We start from the raw sequence: 22,834 nt of genomic DNA, 5'->3' as shown, positions 1-22,834 counted from the left end.
ATTTCCTTGAAATAAATGAAGTTGGAGACGAGGGGCTGCAGTACCACAGTTGTCTTCAAGGAACTCATAACTATGCTGGGACAGCAACGAGATTGCTCTTTAATGCATCATGGGATGGCGTCCCTTCAAGGCCAATCAATGGTGTGCATGCCCAGTTCCACATCAGGGGTAGAGAGGAATAGAGAGCAAGATAGAGGAGAGAAAGATGTCAGAAAAAACAAGAGGTAGAGGGTGAGAGAGAACTAGAAAGAGAAACAGACATGGTACAATGCAAGGAGGCATTATAGAGAGAACGAGAAACAGGATGAGCAAATAAATGAGATGTTGAAATGAAGGACATAAAGACAGTATGAGAGCAACAGAAAAGGCACCGACAGCAGAAATGATAATTACAGCAAGAAATGTTTATTAAAACATGGGGTAAGGAGAAATCAAAGAGGCCTTTTCGAGTGCTTCTAAATGATTCTTTCGCTAACACTTCTTTAACATGGAAAATGTTTTCTGCTAGCAATGATCGATATAGATTTTTGCCCATTTCAATTCAAATCACAACGCTTGTAATTTCTAACCATTTTTCTTGAAAAGCTAGCAATTCAATGACATCACTGATATTCTCCTTTTGTTTCTCATTTATTGTCACTTATTTGACTCCTTATTTTCTTTCATTCACTAGGTTTGGTATTTTCTTTCTCTTTGCTCTTAATTTGATTTGTGCCTGTTTCTGCATCTCCCAATTTCTTTATTCATTGCTCACTCCAGAACTCTTTCTCTATTTCATTTCCTTCCCTTTCCTTTATCCCTTTTGGATTTCACTCTCTTTTTTTTATCCTGTTTCCATATTTCCAAACTTATTTTTTTACAAAACCACTCACTTCACATCAATATTCTCATTGTAAAAAAAATATATTCTCATTGTCTTCTCCTACTTTCTTTGACCATCTCTCAAACATTACCATCTTTCCATCCTCTTCAAACCCCTTACCCTCCATCCCATCTCTCACCATCCTGTTCTTCCCTCTCACTCTACCCATCATCACGTACAACCAAACAAACATCCTTCCTCTCTCCTTCTCATTCCTGTTCTCGCCTGCGACCAGATGCGTACTTTCCTATTAATGAGGCAATACATGAAATTCAATTTGGTAGTTGTCCCTTTCCCTCCACCTTACTCCTTACGGCATTAGCATCGCAGGGTTGCTAAGTTTAGAGATACACTAAAATGTGGATCAAGGCTGTACTTCAGGCATCAGATGTTAAAATAAATCGCTTTAACCAGTATTTTTCATGCACCGATATACTTCTACTACATGCATGTATATAACCTTAATGATATTTATATAGAAATGTTACGTACTGCTTCTTATAGTGCAAATCACCTGAAAAAGTACATCAACATCAAAGGAGAGGTAATTGGATGTGTAATGTTGGTTTAATCTTTAGGGTACATTCCCATTATCCTTCAAAATTATTTGCCATCTCAAAGAATACAAATTTCATAATAGGCTGTTATATTGGTGTAGGTGAACACAAAGGCTTTTTTTCACTGAGCTTTCATCAAAATTTTTATTCAATCAATAAAAGATGAGATTCACCAGCATCCAATAACAGTAATATTTGCCCTCATCAGAAAAAAAAGCTTTCAACGCAGAAGCAAACATTCATTAAAAATTCATCTTCTCAAGGTAATCAGTGATGTTACATTTTTTTCTTTTCCACATGGTTGCTCCTTCATTTATTTGAAAATTCTATTTCGAAAAGCATCTTTCCTGACTTGCCAATCAATCAGTTTGGTCTAGTGAGAACAATTCTGATAAACAGATCAATTCTGAATGGACTGAGAAAACTACAACCAACTGGTCAACTGTTGGACAATTGAAACAAGGTAACAGATACATGTGAAATAACCTGTGTTTCAATTCATTGATCGCTGTCACACCATCGTCCTTGCAATCAAAAGGCAAAATGAATAAGAAATAGGGGATCCAATATACGGTAGATGTAACACCTACATGTTGAAGGTCACATACTTGTCTTGGTCTGTTGACCAGTCAATATAAACCGAGATAACCGTAGCGGGATTTTCAATAAGACTACAGAATTTTCAAATGATGTTCTATTGGAACTAGTTCTTGGAAATTTTTTTTTTGCCGAAGAGGATTTAATACCTTTAGAGTACAAAGAATATATAGAGCTATCTTTAGATTGAAAAGCTTTCAGTCAGGATAACGGACATGGAAGCAGGAAATTAGGAGAAATCCCATACCCATTCCTCTATTGCAAGAAAAGGTACATCAATGTTTTTGTAACATTTCGGATGACATCTCCCTCCGCCTTCCTACTCCCGAACAGCAACAAACCATGCAACTAATCTGGAAAGTTCCCTGATCAGGACTGTCCTGCAAAAGTGGCCCGAACCTCAATCAAAGGTCACTTCACTGGAAAGGGAGAGTCTGATTGATTTCCTTCCCCAGAGTCTTGCTTGAGTAACCTATTCTTTCTAACACTCCAGTCACATCAACGAACCGGACCCCAAACCAATTAAAGCCTATGTTATTTCAAATGACATGTCATCGGTCGGTGTGGTGTCAGCTTCGTTGGTATGACTGTAGCATTACCTATCTATCTAGTCAACACTAGAGATACCTTGGCGAGTCCCATCTGTAAACAATGATCCCTTCTTTGGTGAGATGGAGGAATCAGAGGACCGGGACGAGACAGACCAAGCATCCATCCGTCCGTGCTACGGGTATTTTAATCAGCGCCTCGGACAACAAACCCAGGGTTTGTAATTGTGATTTGATTGGAAATAGAGGACAGGTAATTCATTTATGAATTCCATTGCTTGCAGGGTCTGAAAGCAAGTAACGGGTTGTTGCTGAAATAGTGCGTTGTCTACTCCTTCCTCCTCCCATTCATCCTCTCCCACCGTCTCCGGTTCTTTCTTTCTCAGTACTCACTCTCCTTACTTGTTTATTCCACTCCAACTTTCTACACCAATTTTTCTTTCTTATTTAATACATGTAAATTCTACTTTTCTCATTCACTTTCCATGTATCTCTTTCTATCTCTCATTCTCTCCTGGGGTCTTCCTACCTCATACATTTGCCGAAGGGAAGAAACAGCATATTGAAATACATACATTTCCAGCAGATGTGAAGCAGGTGTCGCACTTTGTTCTACATGTAGGCCTACTGTTTCCCAATTCATCATGATACGACATTTTGGCATTAGATGATGCATGTGTACATGGAGATGTTGGCGCCAGCATGGAACTGTTGGCACTCAGAGATTCTCCATCTTTCCTTATAACTTATATGATATAGCTTTTTTATCTTTTCTCTCATCACTTGCCAATCCTACCCCTCAATTCTCTCACCTCCTCTCTTGCTTTCTCCTCTATTCCTACCCTCCCTCTCTTTATCTATTCCCCCCCCCCCCGCTCATCCTCTTCCCTCCCATCTCCCTATCTGTCTGTACTATCCCCATTCTCTCGTTTCCAAGGAATAAATTGTGTTTCACAGGAGACTGCATCCACCATGCACACTGACCTTTAGAATGAAACTACCCACTTTGGGCATAGAATTTGTCATGAATGGATATAAATCTAGTTATAAAACCTGAGTCATAGACCAAGAGGGACTATACATATTTTTTAATTTCTTTTTACTACAGTATGGCATACACAGAATATTAATCCCGCTAAAGGTGCTTGAAATTTGAATCATAAAATGCACAAAATGATCAATATTTCATACCATTAATAAAAAGCTTCATAAAATGGCTAGAGCGAGGTGTAAATTTACCTGCTAGAATACACCCTCTGTCCTTGTTCACTTTTACCGAGTCCATGAATTATTGTGAAGATGATTCACATAATAATCCTTTAAATCTCGAAGTTCAGCATTTCTCACAGCATCAAACTTGTAAACACATTTTTTTTCCAGTCTGAAATGGTGTAAAGTCCACAAACAACAACTTGGAAAGTACAATAACAAGATTAGTAAATATATCACTCCAAATGGTCACAAACAAACTGATAGCCACAATAAACTTGGGGGGCTTGGATGATCGAAAAACATCTCCACAATGGCCACAAGATATGTACATGTAATCTGTGTCGAATGTAGCTGCAATGCTCATGATATGATCTACGATAGGTTCAAAGATATTTATGCTGATAGCTGACAAGGACTAGCCACATGTGACAGGGGATCAAGATATATCTAATATGATGGGATAGACTGATCCTATCACGGCTTCTGTAAAGGGATGCTGGATTTACAACCAATGTCCTTCCCCAGAAAAAATGGGAAGAAAAACATCAGATTTAAAGAATACTTGTAGGACCTACACAGTATTTGATTGTTTGTAAGATTGGTAAACGAAAATAGTGATCTAAGTGCACCAAGAAAACTATTAACATCAAATGGTCAAATGTATCTGTGATTTTATTGTGTCTCAATATATATTTCTTGATAGTCAAGGCATTAATCTCACAAACAGATGAGAACAAGAAAGGTGGGGGAAAGGGAAAGATAGCTATTATTCAGAGGCATCTTGAAAAAATTAACAATGTCATGTTTAACCATGATTCCATCAAAATGTATTTCTTTTTTGGTCAGTCCTTTAAATTCCTAAAATGTTTATGAAAAGTGCATGTAAGACACAGGAGGTGCATTCCTCTGTCCTACTGGATAAAAAACAGATGGAAATTATGAAGCACCTATAACGTGCTTTACATGATGGTAATTCAAGCCTGTACTTTATCTTCGAGATCACTTTTAAGAGAAATATTCTGTTCAGCTTCCTGTTTTTCCATGTTCTCTTATATCACATTCCCATTTGTCTTGTTTCTATCCAATGGAAACTTTGGTTACAATGTACATGTACAGTACTACAGTACAGTATTTTTTAGTCTGAAAGCAGATACCACCATTTAATGTTACATGGTTAATGTGTGAGACAGCCATCATGAATATTGTTTTCCTACATGTACATGTATTTAAAGGGAAGGTCCAGCCAGATGTAGAGACATTTAAAACTTCAATGCCACGTTTCTGTCATCTTTTCAACATAAACTGAAATGGGGTTCGACTACCCTTTAAAAGATGATACTGTAGCAATATCAATAGGACAAATTTGCTAAGTACAATGTACATTGGATTATCATTTTGTGTAGATAAAGGTCATTATTTTGTCCCTTTTTTGGCACAGATGTGTTTACAGTATACATAATCCATTGTTATTCGTTTCCATCAAATTTGACAAATTTTATAGCATAACGATTCATACACAGGCCTACAATGTACATGTTAAAGACAGCTACAGGTACGAAGTTTAATACTCAAGTACATGTAGAATGATACAATAATTTTAGTTTTCTTTATAAAGACCTGAAAATAGATATCTTAGATAAAGTTTGCAATTGTGTTAAAGTGCACAATTTGGTCACCAGGTTACACCTGTACATTACAAAGGTAACAGATATCATTCAAGACATTAAAAAACTCTATTTACATTGCATTTGGGTTATATGGGGGGGGGGGGAGCAATAAAGAACGCATTTGCCTCGGCTGCCACTTTTAGTATGCACAAAAAAGAAAAAGTGATTAGAAAAAAAAAGGGATAGAAAATGTAGAAATGTGAAGGAAAAAAACTTCTTGAATATCATAAACAACCAAAGATGCTAGATAAAAAGTTGGAAATAGGACTGAATCATTTGCCCTGAGCATCTTTTTTGCATACACATACCATTGATTGAGCTATAAATATAAAGCAAGATATATATGAGGTATTTCTTATCAATATCAAATTTGATTTCCATGACCTTTACCAGTTTGACCAATATCCCCACCAGTATCTGTTCACATTGGTGACTGCATCAGTATGGCAATCTCAAACATCTTACAAATTAAATTTGTTCCTATCTCCGTCTCTAATGAAAACAAATCACATCCTATCCTATAAGGTTGCATCAAGACTAATCATTGGTCCGTTACATGGGACAATGTCTCATTCCATCAATCAAGTAGCAAATCAAGGAATATGATGAAATTGAACACTTTGGGTATAATACAGTTTGGTGGTCTAATCACAGGCATTTCGTTTGGTCATTAATATCACTCATCCAGATGAGGGTAGTCTGTGGCAAAGACCCTATGTTGACACAAATTAAGAAATTTTGAGTCACACCAAATGGTGACATCTATCTGTCCGACGAGTGTGGGAGTTGCTACATGTACATTGCAGTACCTATGAGCTGTGTCATAGTCTTTTTTTTACAGACTCTACTTAATGCAATAAAGTAAAATAGAGTCTGTTATTGTAGACTATTGATACCCTGGTCAATTCTGACACATTTAAGGATTTGTCTGTTAAATCTCTTAATTCCTTTCATTGTGTTCTATGTCATCTTCCAGATTCCATCTTACCCATCCTAAAATGTCTTGAAATTCGGCACCCGTAAGATGATTAGCTCAACTAGACCATGCAGTTTAATCAAATCAAATGCTTAGTCACTCATGAAAGTGGATTCGACCAGCACTAGGGAGAAAGGTATGGCGCTTTTGACGAAAGCACAGCGTCATAAATGCGTACTCCAGCGCAATTCCTTGCAAAATAGTGTACCCTCCGTGTCTAAATTGTCTGCTTGCTGTGAGTCTCAAGTGAGTGTGTGCTGCATGCAGTCTATACAATATTTGAGCATACAATGTATAAAAACATGCATATTTGAACAATTTCAAAGGTTGAGACATGTGTTTGCTTGTATGTATCCCCACAAGGAGACACGTCACATTATTAATGGAAGAAAAGTAAAACATTTTAAATAAAAAAAAATATTTAATTATATCCATGAGCTCTAGAAAAAAACACAGTCATTCAAACAAAATGTAATATCTATTTCAGATCTTCTACGAGATACTGTGGTAAGAAACGCTCTTTCTAATATACATATTGAATGCTGTCCAATTGGAAAAGACCTTGCTTAGGACCATTTGGTTTTCAATATCACTCAAAATTCCATGTAATTGGAAATTGATTTATGTCTAAATTGATCAGAAAATAAAATAATTCTGTGTATGAAACTCAAATTTTCATAAGATAGATTTATTTGATGATTCATAAAGAACCATGTCTGCTGCCAGTTCACAATAAATCAATACAACCAGGAATACTCTCTTCATCCTTGATACATCTAACCTATATTCAATATTAAATTATTTCTGATCTTTCTAATATACATGGATTTACACGGCCATATGATGAAATATTCAAAGCTAATATTCAGCAGAGAGGCAGCACAAGAGGTACATGTCGTCATCTTTCTACGCATTTGGATCACTCCAAATTACAATGAAAAACTATCTAAGAGCTCGCTAATGAAGTCTTGTATGAGTCATCGGGTAATGACAAGGAGAAACAGATGCAATACTGATCAGGCATTCTCTTCAACTACTGTATGACACGAGCCTTATGATGATTAATTTAAGTGATTAAATAAACCATTAGAAGCTACAGGATAGGAATTTTGTATTAATTGAAACAAATTAAACTTGTAATTGAATGCAATGTATCGTATACTAGCACTTGCGTCCTTTAGTATATGCATAATGCCGCTCTGCATAATTTCATGTAGTTCTCAAAACAGATTCATTGCCGCAACACTAAAGAGAATGCTTCTCCATCTAACCTCACCCTCCCCTCAGAATTTCTTTCTGTCTCTCATTTTTGTTTCTCTATCCCTCTTACTACTTTTATCAGTATAGAACCTTTATACCACCCTCTACCTCTTTCTCTGTTCCCTCTCTAAAATTTGTACTGACTCCCTCCATACATGCACTTCTGCATCTTTCACTACATCTTGCCATCAATCAACTAGTAAAATTATTTCAGGCTCATTCCGCAGCACAATAATATGATTTCTATTACCCGTCAATGACAGTAAAGGACTTTCCTTAAGGCACGATGCCAACAGACTATGAAGGCTGAATCTCATGAAGCTGAAACCCAAACCTCGGCATACTCCAACCAAAGACAAGGCTCGACAAGAACCCACAAATCCAGCTGCATGACTTTGAATCAATTAAAATGCATTTCCAAAACCAGTGGATATGATTTTGATTGAAATTCATTGGATTATTAGGATGAATGAGGGGGTAGTAAATTTGGAGGAGGCTTGTTGAACCAGCTGGACCACAGAGTGGATGATTATCCCTGGTGACATTGGTATTATGGGGGTAAGAAGGGAATATGATGATGAACTGTCAGATGGAGAACTGTCATGATGGGGAAAGATGGAGATGGATTGGGGAACAGGAAAATGGTGAGGGTTGATAGAAAGAGAAACACTTAGAAGAGACAGGGGTGATAAGAAGGTGTCAGCGGATGAGGACAGAGAGCCTGGAGGAGGGGGGTCATTTCTTCATCCATATTCAATAGGAACAAAATAAGATTCAGTGAACAATCATTTTTCACAAATAGAATACATGTATGTAATACAGGACATAATGTACAAATACACACACACACACATACAAATACAAACCTGTCTTTTTTCAAGCTCTAAAAGACATATAAAGAGACAGGAGCAATTAGGAAATGTACAATGTAAATGAAAGAAGATAGAATGCCAGAAGAATTGGGGAGGAACCATATAGTTATCTATAGGTACTGAGAATACAATTAGATACAGCGGAACACAGATGAAAAATCATAATTCACATTGCACCATAAAATGTAAAAACATAAAAACTCAAGTACAAACCTGTCTCTTTCAAGCTCTTGATGCCTCGTGAAATGATCTTTGGTTTGTCTTAAGCTGCTATCAGTCCCACCTGTTCCTAATGATGTTGGTAAACTATGAGGTTTCCCAGGCAACATGGCACCACCTAAAGGAGGAGTATCAAATATGAAACTGATTATGAAACCTGAATTGAAGGTCAAGAAATCTAGATCCATGTATTTGACAGCTATATTATTCACGAAATCAATTTTCAGAGTCACAGTTCCATTAAAAAAAATGATTATAAGAAGTATAGGTAGAAAGATATTATGAAAAAATAAGAATAAATTTCTACTACAAAAAAATTGTTGATACTGGAACAGAACATTACTGACCACTCAGAATGTCATGCTAATATCAATGGGAAGAAAATAACATGAAGGATAAGTGTAAATTGCTCCCCCAAAATGACATAATTGCAAGGAAAGTCATTTCTGGAACAGATCAAATAAACTCCACACTTAAATGGCTGGCCTGTCAGAATGCCATATTAAATTGCATGTCCATGTAACAGATGAAGAACAAAATATCACACACATGATGACTGAATTCATCCTGAAACCATTACTTAGTAAAAAAAACAACTTGACAGCTTTGAAGAAGCAAGTAACGTATTATTGACTCAAACCACAAATGCAATCATCACTCTGCAAGAAATTGACAACTTTAAAATCATTCAGTTTTAGACTCCCTGAAAACTCACAAACAACTATAAAGAGGGGAGTGGATAATATTTGCTTTACTGAAGTATTCCTTGAATATTGCTGAAATGTATTCCCCAACACAGTATCGATCTTCCTTCATTGAGTAGATCTGATGGCATGACACGTGAAGAGTAGTATATTGGTACGGGAATATTCTGATCAAGAGAGAGAGTGCGCGCTGCATCTCTATGGGCAGGTTTCTGAAATTATCAATGTCTATTTTACAGTTCACACCCATATGAATTGCACACCCAAAAAATATCCTGCATCCCTAAGACCATTAAAGTGCACACGCAATGGAAACTACTTGCTCCCTTTGCTTTGTAATAACTTCCCGACTCAGACAAACTGTCTACCCTTTAATACTCCAAGACCCAATTTCCATGGCGACAAATTAGTATTAAGTCATTCACCTCGGTTGTGGAATTCAGAACATAACAGGAGACAGTGGGGCAATGGCTTGCCGACTCATCGTTTAGGTTGGTCGTTGGTGTTGAAGTAATAAGCAAGTAAATGGTGGATTGGCGGGCCAACGAATTGTAAATTTGATGGGTTTGTTTATTTCAGACGCCCTCAGAATATGTGATGATATCACCATCCATGCCAGAATTCATCCACTTTTTCATATTAAAATTTTCTTCTTTTTTTTCATATTGGCCTACTTTTGCGAAGGCTACTTAAGGCCTCACAGAAAATGCTTATGAACACATTTTCATGAGAAATTAAAAACATCTCAAATTCATCAAGGGATGTATTTGATACATGTACATGTAATACTCAAAATGAATGATATAGCTTTCACCCTTGATTTAATTCCCCATTCTCCAAAATGAAACAACATTCAGGAAGGCTGATGTCTGTGATTTCTGACAGGATATACCCCGAAGTAATGGTTGCCATGACAACAATATAAGTTATGAAATATGGCAAGGGTTGTTAGGAAAAAAGGACTGATGGATGGATTGTCGGCAGGGCTTTTCATCCTGAAAAGAAGAACGAATTCCCCTTTTCTATCACTGTCTCATAAAATTAGGAGGGGGAAAAATTAGGACAGAATCATTTACTGATCAAATCTGTGCCATGAATTCCCCCATGCTTTTATCACAGTCATAATAAGGATCTATGGATCACATGATTTATAAAGTGAAAATGAAATGCTCTTCAGGTTTCAAATAAAACATGTCATTTTACTAAGTACTTACAGTGATTGAATTAAGAATAGGGTTCAGGCAAATGTGATTGCAAATTTCTTTCATCCTCTTAATGTAAATTTGTTGTACTTGTCTTCTGATTTTAACCCAATTTGTCCTTCTCGCTGTGAAAACAACATTAATAACACAATACTGGTATTTTGATGGTTGGCAGGGCATACTTTTTAGTAAAAAAAAAATAGATACCATATTCTAAAAATTACTCTGCAATAAAAACGCATAGAAAATCATTGATAGGAGGGGAGAATACAAAATAAATTTGGAGTATGCAATTAGCACTTTATTTTATCCCCAAATCAAGCTTTGAGGTTGATAATAAATGTAAAGATTTGATGTGAATGGGACTTTGAACAACACATACACATATTCAGAGACAGAGAGATGGAGGAAGATGTGGTAAGACTGAAAAGTGAAACTACAGAGAAAGCTGGAAGGAAGGGGACAGGCAATGAAAGTGAGAGTGAAAGAGAGAGGGGAGAAGAGGCCTCTTTTATAGATGAGCATTCTCTAGGGCAATGCCTGGTTATCCTGCCAAGCCTGGCACTGCATCCTGCTAAAATACATTATGTATTAAAAACCCGGATTAAAGGTCATCCTGTGTATAAAAATATCCAATAGATACATACTGTTGACTTGAAAGGTACTAGAAGGGCCTGCTCCTGTTGATGTTGCTGACGATGTTGCTGCCGCAGATGTTGTCATGGCAAGACCGTGGATAGTGACTTGTGCTCTGAGGTCATCCTCCCCCATGCCTGGTTTGCTGGACTGAAGGTGCCCTACAACAGAGTCCAGCTTGTTCAGCTGGCTTGAGTTGTCTTTCAGCTCCTAGAATTCAAAACAGAGAATAAATATGATTGTAATTCAAAATACCTTGAAACTAATAATCGAAGAAACAAGTAGAATCCTTGCAAAGAAAAGATTGATTAACAAATTTGTCAGAGAACACACATGAACAAAGTAGCTTACACATTAACAACTTCATCAACATACAACAGGACATACATGTATATTATATCCTACCATACTTTAAAGTGGGAAACAGTGTTTCATCTATAAAAAAAGAAGATTTTACTGTAATCCAGTCAAAACTTGAAACCATAGAAATAGATGATATTGCTAATGACTGTTTTATTCATTAGAATAAAAACATTGTTATGACGAATGACTTTCTCCTTCAGAACAATACTCTGGATAATACATTTGTGTTTTAAAAAAAGGTTTGGCAAGTGGAGAGGATTCAAATGTGAACAAAAAAATAAAGATTAATACATTGTAAAAAATACACTGCAATTTGGACATGTTTACATGAATGCTATTACATGCACATATTACCATTTGACTGACCAGTATTAATACCTCTGATAAAAGCTGAACTCATAACCCAATTTTATGTCAGCATGCATATTGTTAATTGCTCTAGTTGCATATTCTCAGATCAAACAATAGATATTAGCCTCATGTACTGTTCCCTTAAGTCAGGAGGATACAAATTAGTGCTTAAAAATAATACACTGTACATCCACAATGGAAAGAAATAACTAGTGATGCCAAAAAAATTACTTTCTATTTACATGTTAATTTATTCTTCGACACACAATGAACCTTTTGTCTGGATGAAATAAAACAATCTGTCTCTTTTTTTTCCAGCTGACATGTAGGCCTATATTCTTTGTCACATACCAAACCAGGGTTTTCTTGGGAATCAGTGTTATTGATCTTATTATGTCTTGAGTCTAGACATCTTTACAATAAAGAACAAAGGTTTGTTATAGTTTTCAGCATCACATGAAAAATAATCTCTCTGTCATTTCTCAATGGACATTACTAATTGCCTAGCAATTTCATGGATTGTTATAAGGCGGCTATCAGGCATCACAACACCAAGAAGAAAGGTGCTAGACAACTTTCCTCAAGAGGATAATTATTGACTGTGTTTGTGACCTTATTGCAAGCATTATGCTTATTAGTTGTTATGCACTAATTGGTTGGGGCATTCACAGCAAGTACGTAAGAAGTGAAATTTGCCTGAATGCATTTCATTTGCTTCTTTGTTTTATAGCATGGAAAGGAAAAACATGTACATTCCTTTCATTGCAACTATCATGAAATGAGATGCAAATTCAAAACCATATTTCGCGTCCCACAAGGCACGGTCTGGTGATCCTTAACACAGATACTCATCTCTAAATGTGTCAATATATTTGCACAGCATGGCTTCTGCATGCAACATGAAGCTACCAAAGACATGGGTGCAAATCAGGGAAACATTCCATGAAAAAAAGAGTCAATGATATCCACTGACTATCTGTTATAATCTACTGAAATATGTGCATCCGATTGGCTCAGGGCACATTCGGCAGTGAAAATCTCTGACAAGATGTTTCATGAAACCGTCTCCTGATGTACCCCTGATGCGGTCCAGCCATTATCATCCACATTTCATGTTACCACTTGAGAACATCAGGAGGACCCTCTCCATCCACATTCACCATTCATCAACTATTCATGATGATGGCATCCATTCATTACCAAAAACTGGAGCAAATAAGTCTCCATGAACTACGATCCTGGATTGAGAGTGCATATTGGATAACCTCACCAATACGCCAAAATGCGGAAGCAGTGAGTCATAAATCAATAATATGCATTAAACTTTTCCTGAATTTGGAGAATCTGCATATTCCATTACCATCTTTCCTATCAATTCTCCTTGCACTTACATGTAGGTACAGACATGCTGCTAATATTTCAGCACACTTCTTGACCTTTCAAAATTTCACATATGCAAATTTTCATGATCAAGTAAGTGAATTTTATGAATTTTCTTTTTATATGCCAATGAACTTTTCATTTGATTTTTAATTCTTTGTTTCACAATATAAATAAAGCTATCACATTTCAACTGTGATAAGCAGAAAGTTGTAATCTTGTGTATTCAGCTTACAATGGAGAGATACATGCATATTTCAGGAAATGCAGTTTTGCTGATGACTCTCTCTTTGTGCAAAATGTACTACTTCATAATGGGTTTAAATCAAAGACTACATAAATATTGCACCCATGCAATTTTTTTTAGATCTTTCAGATAATTGATTAGTCTCAGGTCTAGGCTTTTCATTCTTGTAAGGTTTGATCATGAGCCTGCACCAGCAGACTAGTTTGCTTCATTCTCATATTTTCCCTTGATCTCCTGCAATTTCAGAGGCACTTTATATTGAATGCCAGCACAAAGTGACTAGCTGTCATTGTTATCATTACCAATGTCAGACAAACCATGGTCACATGTACATGTAAGTAATCCTCAGACAATGAAAGCCTCATGCCAATACCCATGAATGAAAGAAAGTGATGATATATTTACTTTGGAATGAAAAACGATCCCCCGCCCCAAGTCGGTACCTACACCACCACCGGGCACCAACGGTATACCACGCTTCCCCCTTTAAAGTGTGCTTCCTTGAGGGGGTACGCGGAGGCTGTGTAATATGATGCTTTCATTATGATGAGTTTTAGGGAGTAAAGGGAAAGCCATTGTCAGATCATGTAACATCCCAAATCTAATCCATATCGGTATGGCCATAGCTGTCCCGTATTTATCAACGAGGACCAAACCCGGTAAAATATTGAATTGCCCATCTTGGAGTAGGAATGGAGTTACATGATGGCATGTCCCAGTTGTCAGATGGTTTAATCTCACTGGGTAAGATATAAAACTGGCCTAAATATTAATTACATAGCAAGGTGGGAGAAGATGAGGCATTTAGGAGCTTGGAGGCTTGAACACGGATGAAAAAGTGAGAAATATTTCTTAAAAAATAAATATATAAAATGAGGGAAGAGGGGGGAAAATGTAGAGAAAAACAGATGAGTTTGGAGCAAATGGGTGGTGAGGAAAGGACTACAGGTTGTTACAAAAGATTCAATCCAGCATTCTTCTATAATTAACCAATGAATAAACCAACTTTTGGGAAGTACATTTCTGATTTTAAAAATGTAGATGAACAAAGAGTAAAAAAAAAGCGAGCATACATGTAGGAAAATGTATGAAAGAGCACTATCACAGTTGAGCAGTTTTGTATCTCGGGGGCTCAAAATATATTATATGTATGTAAATGATTTAAATATTTAAGGAATTCAAGTCATATGAAATTAATTTACTGATTAATATATACATGTAGGTAAAATGATTTAACAATGCTTCTAAATGCTCTGACAAAAACAAGCACATTAATATATAAAAGAAATGAAAAAATGTGCTGACTGTAAACAATAGGTGCTTTCTATAAAATGTTTCCTAGTTTGTTGATAAATCCAGTAAGTCCTACATGTATGATTTTGTTGAATTTGCCCTTTTCCATCAAGGTTTCATTTCTGAATCCTATATTCAGCTGTTCAAACCTGTCTTCCACACGTCTTCATGACGAGAAGGTATTCTGGATGATGACCAGGGCATAACTGAGTCAACTTCTATCATCTTCATCAATGCCATGAGACAGCAACCATTTGTAAACATTTGAAATGAAAATCAATACACACTCTTAAACTTTAAAGTGCATATGTACTTTCATATGAGTTAGATAGATGTACGAGTTTTTTTGTTGTTGTTGCTGTATCATAAAGAAAGGAGTATTTGCACAAAGTCTGCTTTGTTGGTAAATCTAGAGAATAATTGAAAATATACTTTACAGTCTGATATAATACTGTGGACTCTGAAATGAGCTTGCATAAAATGAAATACTAAATCACTGACAGTAAGCCTACTTTAATAATGATACATTTTTATAGTTCCTAGCAACAATACTTGATTAAAATCAATTTGCATATTACCTGAACATCAATACTCCCCAACCATTCCGCTCTCCAAGAAAGTTTTTACATATCATGTAAACAGTGATTGAAAAACCAATGAAATAATAAACAAAAATAAAATAAAGTTGATAACATATATTTGGGAGTCTGAATGACCTTAAAGTTTCTGTTTCGGCTCTTTGCATCACCTGAAATGCATGTCCTCGGAGGTGAGAAATGAAACTGTTCTGTTTCAAACTGTGTATTATTAGCTTAGCAATTACCCTGGGAGTCTACAACGTATTCCATGACCCCATTTCACTGTGGGGAGATATTAGATGTAAACCAAACATTAAAGGTGGTCTCTCAGAAGCGACCCAAGATAAAAAGGGTCCCAAAATTTCATTCAAACTGGGCTGAAATTGTTTTACAGCAACAAACCTGTGAAAAGTAGCACATGGCGATTCACTGTTCTGTTTAGCATTAGTATGTTTATCTGAAATCTAATTATGTAGCCTCCCAAATTTGTATTAACTCCCAATGCATCAATATTTTCTTATTAGCTTAAACACCCCCCAGAAAAAAAAAGATAATAAGAGGGGAAGAAAATGAATCACGAACGAATGAATTTTACTTTTTATTAATTGGACATTCAGTTTTCAATGGAAAAAAAAAATAGTAAAAATCAGTAAATGAATAGTCATGATATTCTATACACTATACAGCTATGAGTCATCTGGATCTGGAGCTTGTAACAGAAAGGGTTGCAATCAACAAAACTCAAAATATCAAACTTACATGTAACTTGATTTCAAACTGAACAAAAGAATGCACATTGGACTTGTATTTCATTTTCGGGTTCTAGAGATATGCAAATCTTTCTACGGCAAAACCCTGATTGTACATGGTGTACCCGTTCAAAACTTTAGTTTGATATGAAATGAAAGCGAGAAGTTCTTACCATCTTGAGATGTGAATTCTCTGCCTTGAGAGACTCCACCTGATGGAGAAGCTGGTCATAAGATGACATCACAATGCCCCTGAATCAATAAGATAGAGAGAGATAGAGACAGAACGGGAGAGAGAGAGGGGGGGGGGGGGGGGGGTAGAGACCAACAGAAAGACAGAGAGAGAAAAAAAAGAGTAAGAGAACAAAATAATGGAATGCCTGCATGTCAAATCTAATAAAAGCTAAAAACAAACATTGAAAACATTTCCAGAATTCTGGAATATCTAGATCATTTTCAGGTAATATTCAGGAAATGAAAAAATTCCACAATATCAGACAATTACAATGAAATGTAGAAACTTTCAATATTCATATTATATATATTTAAATAATTGTTTGCCTCATTCCTGGCCCAAAATTGCTGCTTACATTGCTATTGGCCGATTAAAAAAAAAAAACTTCCAGGAAATGTCTATAAATCTCAGGGAATTTGAGATTTGGTTTCGTAAAAATGTGTTTTGCATCTGTGGAAACACAAGAGCAGTTGCTTAAATATTGTCATAACTGCACTTTGATTTTAACATAGATTCATTAAAGATCTAAATGTGCAGAAAACATTTCTTTCAATTACAATTGCATGGAATTATTCTAGAACTAAAGTAAAGTTTTGGCAGATCTTGTCAGATAACAAATGTTGATGAAATGCTCTCCAGATCTACACCAGAAGGTGCTGTAAAAGAATGCCTTGTTGATGAGAATTAATAATTCTTTCTACATGACTTTTGTGCACCATTTTCTATTCACCTTTTATTTACATCAAGATATTACAGTGGGTCATCATACATGTACATTAGAAGGACAAGTGCAAGGACAAGTTCTAGTCTCCAGTGAGATTATATAAAGTAATCATATTTTCACAATATGAAATAGAATCATCTTTTATAATACCAAAGGCTCCCTTCTAGATTATTCAAATAATTGTGAAGTAATCCCAGCACATTGTCATAATCACCAGCCTCTAATCCCTTCCCTGTGAGATACATGAAAATATTCAGAGAGCTTTTAATGCTTTAACCATAATCCTTGTTTACATCAATATATCAGATGATAATACAGTAGAACTTCTTAAAAAGAAAAAAAAAAGACAATCTGAGTGGGCCAGGGTAAGTTTCTTATCTTCCTATAATGCATGACCAATACCTAATGCATTTTTGATCTCCATAACAGATCCTCCTGCTAAGCCCATAAGCATGCAAAAGCAAGGGCATGGTTGTCAGCTTTTCACAATATCCATTAAAAGAAAAATAATGCAGCAATATTTATGTGCCCCCCGGCTCGATGGGCGCAATTCTCCCCTTGCCTTGTCCGAGCTTTTAAACACCATTAAACAGATTCAACCCCTGTCTCTGAGCATTATCTGGACATGCAAAGTAATTGGAGCAGTTTATTTTAATGAAATGGAATTGAGCTCACAGATTGAGGACGGGGGGGGTTAGGGGGTCGAGCATTTTTTTTCTTTTCCATAATTTTTACATTAAATGCCCTTTACATAAATTTCCAACTGCTGAGTGAAAGCGAAAGTGAGAAAGAGCAAAAAGGCAAATAGATGAGGGAAGAGAGGACTTACGGATCACCCAGGAAAGAAGAGTTAATTATGTGAAGTGTCAAAGGATTACCCAGCAAACAAAAAGTTCAGAAAGAGAATGGGGAAGAATGAGTTTGAGGCCAGAGGCTTATTACCTAAAATATGAAGAAAAAAAATCTGTGAAAATATTGGAAATAGTCGAGACAGATGATACCCAAAAGCTGGATTAGTAGGTTAATTGGAAAGTGATTAATGGAGCGAGAATGACTGGAGTTATAAGCATGGAATGGCTTGAAGCCTCACAAATGAGGTTGGATTATGCAAAGAAAGAATGGGGACAAGTGCCATATACCTCATAATATCAAATAACATATCAAAAGGCAAAAAGGAATCACAGAATAATATTAATCACTTTTTACATGTATTTGCAGTGATCAATCAATATTAATGAAAAACCTGAATGAAATAAGGATGTAATTGTTTTAAATTAATCTATCAAATCTCCGCAGGTACCCTAGTTAACAGAGATATTTTTCAGGAAAATATAATAAAAGAAAATGCATTTACTTTAAAAGTTGTCTTGGAATGTGATTTTACCAGGAAAGATGTAAAAATATGATATCAAACACTGTACAATGTAGGCCTACATGTACACTCAAGTGGTGACAAAAGAGAGAGAGATAGAGATTACAGATATGTGTGAAAAAGGTAGACAGGATAAAAAAAAAGCGGTGAAGGCTTTGAACACATTAGGTGCTGACTCACAACTTAGAGATCAATACTGCATGGATGCATCTTGTCATTTTGGCCATTTTTATTATGACCCATTCTCTACCATGAACCATTACTTCCACACAACTGCACTAATATATCCAATTTTACACAATTAGCATTCCCTACTCTACAGCAACCGACCCCAACCAATGACCTTGGAATGCTCATGGACTTGGACAGAGAGCAGTTTCTCATTTACTAAATAAACTCTATCAATGATCGAATATAAGGGTACTGTAATCATTTTTATTACAAATTTTGTTTAAAATAATTCAGTAAGATATTTGTCAAATTATTACTTCCAACAGGTGTCCAATGAGCAACAAATGAAGCAATGGACCGAAGAACAGTGTAGAATTACCCAGAGATGAAATCTACATGATTTATGCAATTTGCTTGTTAAATGGAGGGTGTCACGTACTTTGAGCTTGGCCTTGATGAATTCAGCAATCATTCTACCAAATATTCAGAAACAAATTGAATGGAAAACCCATGCATTGGTTAATGCAAATTTGATTGAGTTTGTCAGTGTGGTCAATTTCAGTTCAAATGGAAAAAAATGCACTCTGATACACTCACAGGTTTTTAATAGGTTTCTGAACACATTGTTGATTGAGAAGATATTCTTACACTTTTGGAAGAAACAAATTATTTTGCAACAAATTTTGTCAATGAAATTTAAAACACACAAAAAAGAATTTCCAAAATAAAACAGAAAGAAGGTCAGAGTTTTTTTTCAACTTCTTTTTAGGTCAGGCGAATAAATCAAGGTTGTGCTTGATATTTTTAGAAACTATCATATGTAGTGGTGAAAACTAGATTGGACTGAAGTTCTGCTTAAAATAATAGCAGAATCAATACCTATCATACAAGTGTGAACAGTGTAGTATACAAAATATGCTATCCTCATTAGAATACAGTAATATTTTATCTTTAAATACATAACTTCATATTGTATAAGTACATGTATGTACAAACAAATGACCAAGTCAACAAAATGCCAGTATTTTCAATATATCATTTTTACCAATTCATTTATCTCTATAAAAAAACACATGTTGTCAATCACTGTTTACTGCAGTCATGTACAAACATTAAAAGCCAACCAGTGGTTGCCAAAAAAGGCTAAAGTTCTCAAGGTATCATTTTTTAAGATTCTTTTTCTAAATAAAGCACTCTATCTGCTCACCATTAACGCAGGTATAAGCCCACCCGCGGTATTAGGCCTCAACATGTCTATATCTACTACAGATGACTACAGTACATGTACATGTAGGCATAAAATCATGTACTCTTATAGAGTTACATGTACATGTACACTCTTCAGTAATTTGCCAATACTATGCCCTCCTAATCAAATCTGAACAGATTGCATGCAAAAAGAGCTCATTTGTTTTTAAAATGAAATCATGCCAAGTGCAGTTCTTGGATTACATGTACATGTATACCCAGGTTCATGCAGCAGCAGCGTAACTCAAGCCTGGGGTTGAACCTTACAAAAAAAATGTAATTCCCTTTAAAATGTATACTTGTACTTATAAATTCTTATGTAATGAGGATGATGAAAGTAGGGTTAATAACTTAACATCATACGTGTACATACATGTACTGCCCAATCTAATACTCAAGCTTGCTCAAAAAGGTACGCCATGACTCACCAGTTAGATTATAATGCATCAAAAGGCACTGAGCGCAATGTTTTTCATTAAACGTGACCATCTCTCTCTTTCAGATTCAATTCTAAATGCACTTGCAGTTTATGGTGCAAATATACACGTAGCAACAAGTATTGAACTTTTTTTTTTCAAGTTTCACTTGAAGGAGTAACGGGGAAGCGCAACAGTTTCATTATCAAATAATAGAGGCAAATAATCAAATTTGCATAGAATAATTTTTTACACATTATAACATCCATGTATACTGTATGAAATTGGGAATAGAAATAGAATTATTGTAACTGGTTAATGAAGAAGGTGAAATTCACAAAACATTTCACTAGTTTGAAAGTAATAAAGTAACAACATTTTCTACCTAGCAATTGTTATGGAATCCTGTTTTATTAGAAAATCCAGTACTTTATCATAATTTTCTATATGATATCCTCCACTACGGAGTCTCTGAACAATGCAACATTTCAAATCTTTTGATAAAGTGTGATAATCATTAAAAGAAAGTGAAAGTGAGATGGCAAATATATCTGCCACTAGATTTGATATAGGAGTTTGCTAAAAGCTTAGCTAAATCCTTGATTCAATTGTCGGGAGTTGCCATTTCATGCTAATATTGACTCCTGAATTTGAATGCCAAATATTGGAGGTAGAACCAGTCATTTCTTTTGAATTTTTAGCTTTACACAGGAATGATAGATAATGTAATATGTAGTAAGTTCAGACTAAGAGTAAGACTAAGACAAAGCTCATAATATATCTATCTAATTAAGGATATTGATTACAAGTAGAGCAAATAAAACAAATCAGTATGGTGTCAGAGGTATAAAGACTGTATATAACAGAAAGAACATGTAATAAGAAAGTAAGCAATTAAATTGTCAGCAAGATAGATCTGTTAAGAAATAAATAGTACATGTACCTACATGTAAAGAAGCATGTTGTTTCTCAGTACTAGGATATAACTATGTATTCACTCAATGACTATTAACCTTGAATTTCATTAACATATGATGACCTAATACACTGACTCAGTAAAAGTAAAGCGAAAAAAAATCATATTTACATTCTACAGGATAAACTGCTACAATACTGGATATTGCATCATTACAAAGAAAAAAAAACCCCATAAAAATAGCAGCAAATAAATCTAAATCTGCTATCACAATGTAGTATTAAGGAATGGTTCATAACAAATTGGTTCTACTGGTTGCAGGCACTAGACGAGAAATAGATTGAATTGAAGATGGTTTATCATTCATGGAAACATATTGCTTCAAACCCAGTGAAGTTATCAATACACATAAACAATGGTATACAACTGTGTACAAGAGGATGATAATAGAGATCCAAGTATTGCTTCCAATTATTATCATGAAGCTTACCTGATCCTGACCAATCAACTCTGAAAATCCATCGACAGTCCAATCAATATGCAAAAGACAAACAGATGCTGATCTGATCCTATGCTTTGTTTTTTAACAGTCTATCCCAGCTGGAATAAGGTCAATGAAAAACTATGTCCTGTATGGGAAAATTTTCTGAGAAGTAGAGTCCAGTGTATTAAAAGCTAGATTCACCCTTCAGAGTCAATGAGTCACCATTTCCCCAGCAACGCTGCTGCGCTGTGTCTACTGCAATGCAACCTGTTAGTGGTCCATGCATGCAACCAATATACAGTTTTATGGAAATCAAGAGATAATGAGAAAGCAGTGAGGTATCTCTCCAAACCGGAGGATGGGTGTGTTTGGAGGAATCCAGTTAAGAGGCACCGCGAGAGGGGCGCTCCGTTTGATGCACCCCAAAGCAGTTAGCGATGGATGGACAAGCGCTCGGACACTGCCGGTGGATGATTGGGAGAGGGGTATGGAAAAAAAAATGGGGGTCATCCACTCGATAGCGAGCTCTTATGCTAAGCAGCTCCGGCCAGTGACGACGAAGGCATACACAGACACACACTTCTAATGTACTCGCATGACCGGCCCATGCGATATCACGCAGTTCGATCACGTAGCCCCGGTTTTGAAGAGTCTATATGCGGCGACTTGCTTCACTCACTATTCCCATCCCACTTTCGTCATCATCCAATTTCATGCACAGCAAACGAGCGCCGGGAAGAGGGAGTTGGAGAAGGAGAGAGGGCGGAAGAGAATAGAGAAGCGATGCTACTCTCTCATGCAAATGAGATGGAGATGATACTGTCTGACGTAGTCATTGGAGTGCCGTGTGCACTGTCGAGGATCCACACTTTTATTGATGTTCAATTCAGGTGTGTGTACATTAGAGGCACAAACAGTGATGGTTTGGATTAATAATGCATACAAAATGCATGACATTTTAATTCCACAATGAAAAGACATGAACACCAAATCCT

At 36.0% G+C, this 22,834-nt stretch overlaps 1 protein-coding gene across 1 annotated transcript; it reads right to left on the bottom strand.

Annotated features, from left to right (window-relative positions):
- Positions 1–554: 554 nt before the first annotated feature.
- Positions 555–22,609, bottom strand: LOC121411278. Its single transcript, XM_041603905.1, has 5 exons — positions 21,846–22,609; positions 16,447–16,525; positions 11,324–11,522; positions 8,761–8,888; positions 555–8,549 (listed from the first exon to the last, which is right to left on the bottom strand). Exons 2-5 carry the CDS (start codon positions 16,513–16,515, stop codon positions 8,472–8,474), a joined length of 474 nt encoding a protein of 157 aa, XP_041459839.1. The 5' UTR covers positions 16,516–16,525; positions 21,846–22,609; the 3' UTR covers positions 555–8,471.
- Between the last annotated feature and the right edge of the window lie 225 nt (positions 22,610–22,834).

The sequence above is a fragment of the Lytechinus variegatus genome, chromosome 3 (assembly GCF_018143015.1).
Source record: "Lytechinus variegatus isolate NC3 chromosome 3, Lvar_3.0, whole genome shotgun sequence".
Taxonomy (NCBI): Eukaryota; Metazoa; Echinodermata; class Echinoidea; order Temnopleuroida; family Toxopneustidae; genus Lytechinus; species Lytechinus variegatus.
Note: the sequence above shows the minus strand (reverse complement) of the source record. Positions and strands in the feature narration are given on the sequence as shown.

What these genes read in the sequence shown, in the direction of transcription:
- LOC121411278 (XM_041603905.1), bottom strand. Translation starts at nt 16,515, where the DNA reads ATGTCATCTTATGACCAGCTTCTCCATCAGGTGGAGTCTCTCAAGGCA. An exon ending in AGAATTCACATCTCAAGATG is followed by an intron (nt 11,523 to 16,446) that starts GTAAGAACTTCT and finishes TTTGAATTCTAG; the next exon opens with GAGCTGAAAGACAACTCAAG. An exon ending in TAGTACCTTTCAAGTCAACA is followed by an intron (nt 8,889 to 11,323) that starts GTATGTATCTAT and finishes CTCCTCCTTTAG; the next exon opens with GTGGTGCCATGTTGCCTGGG.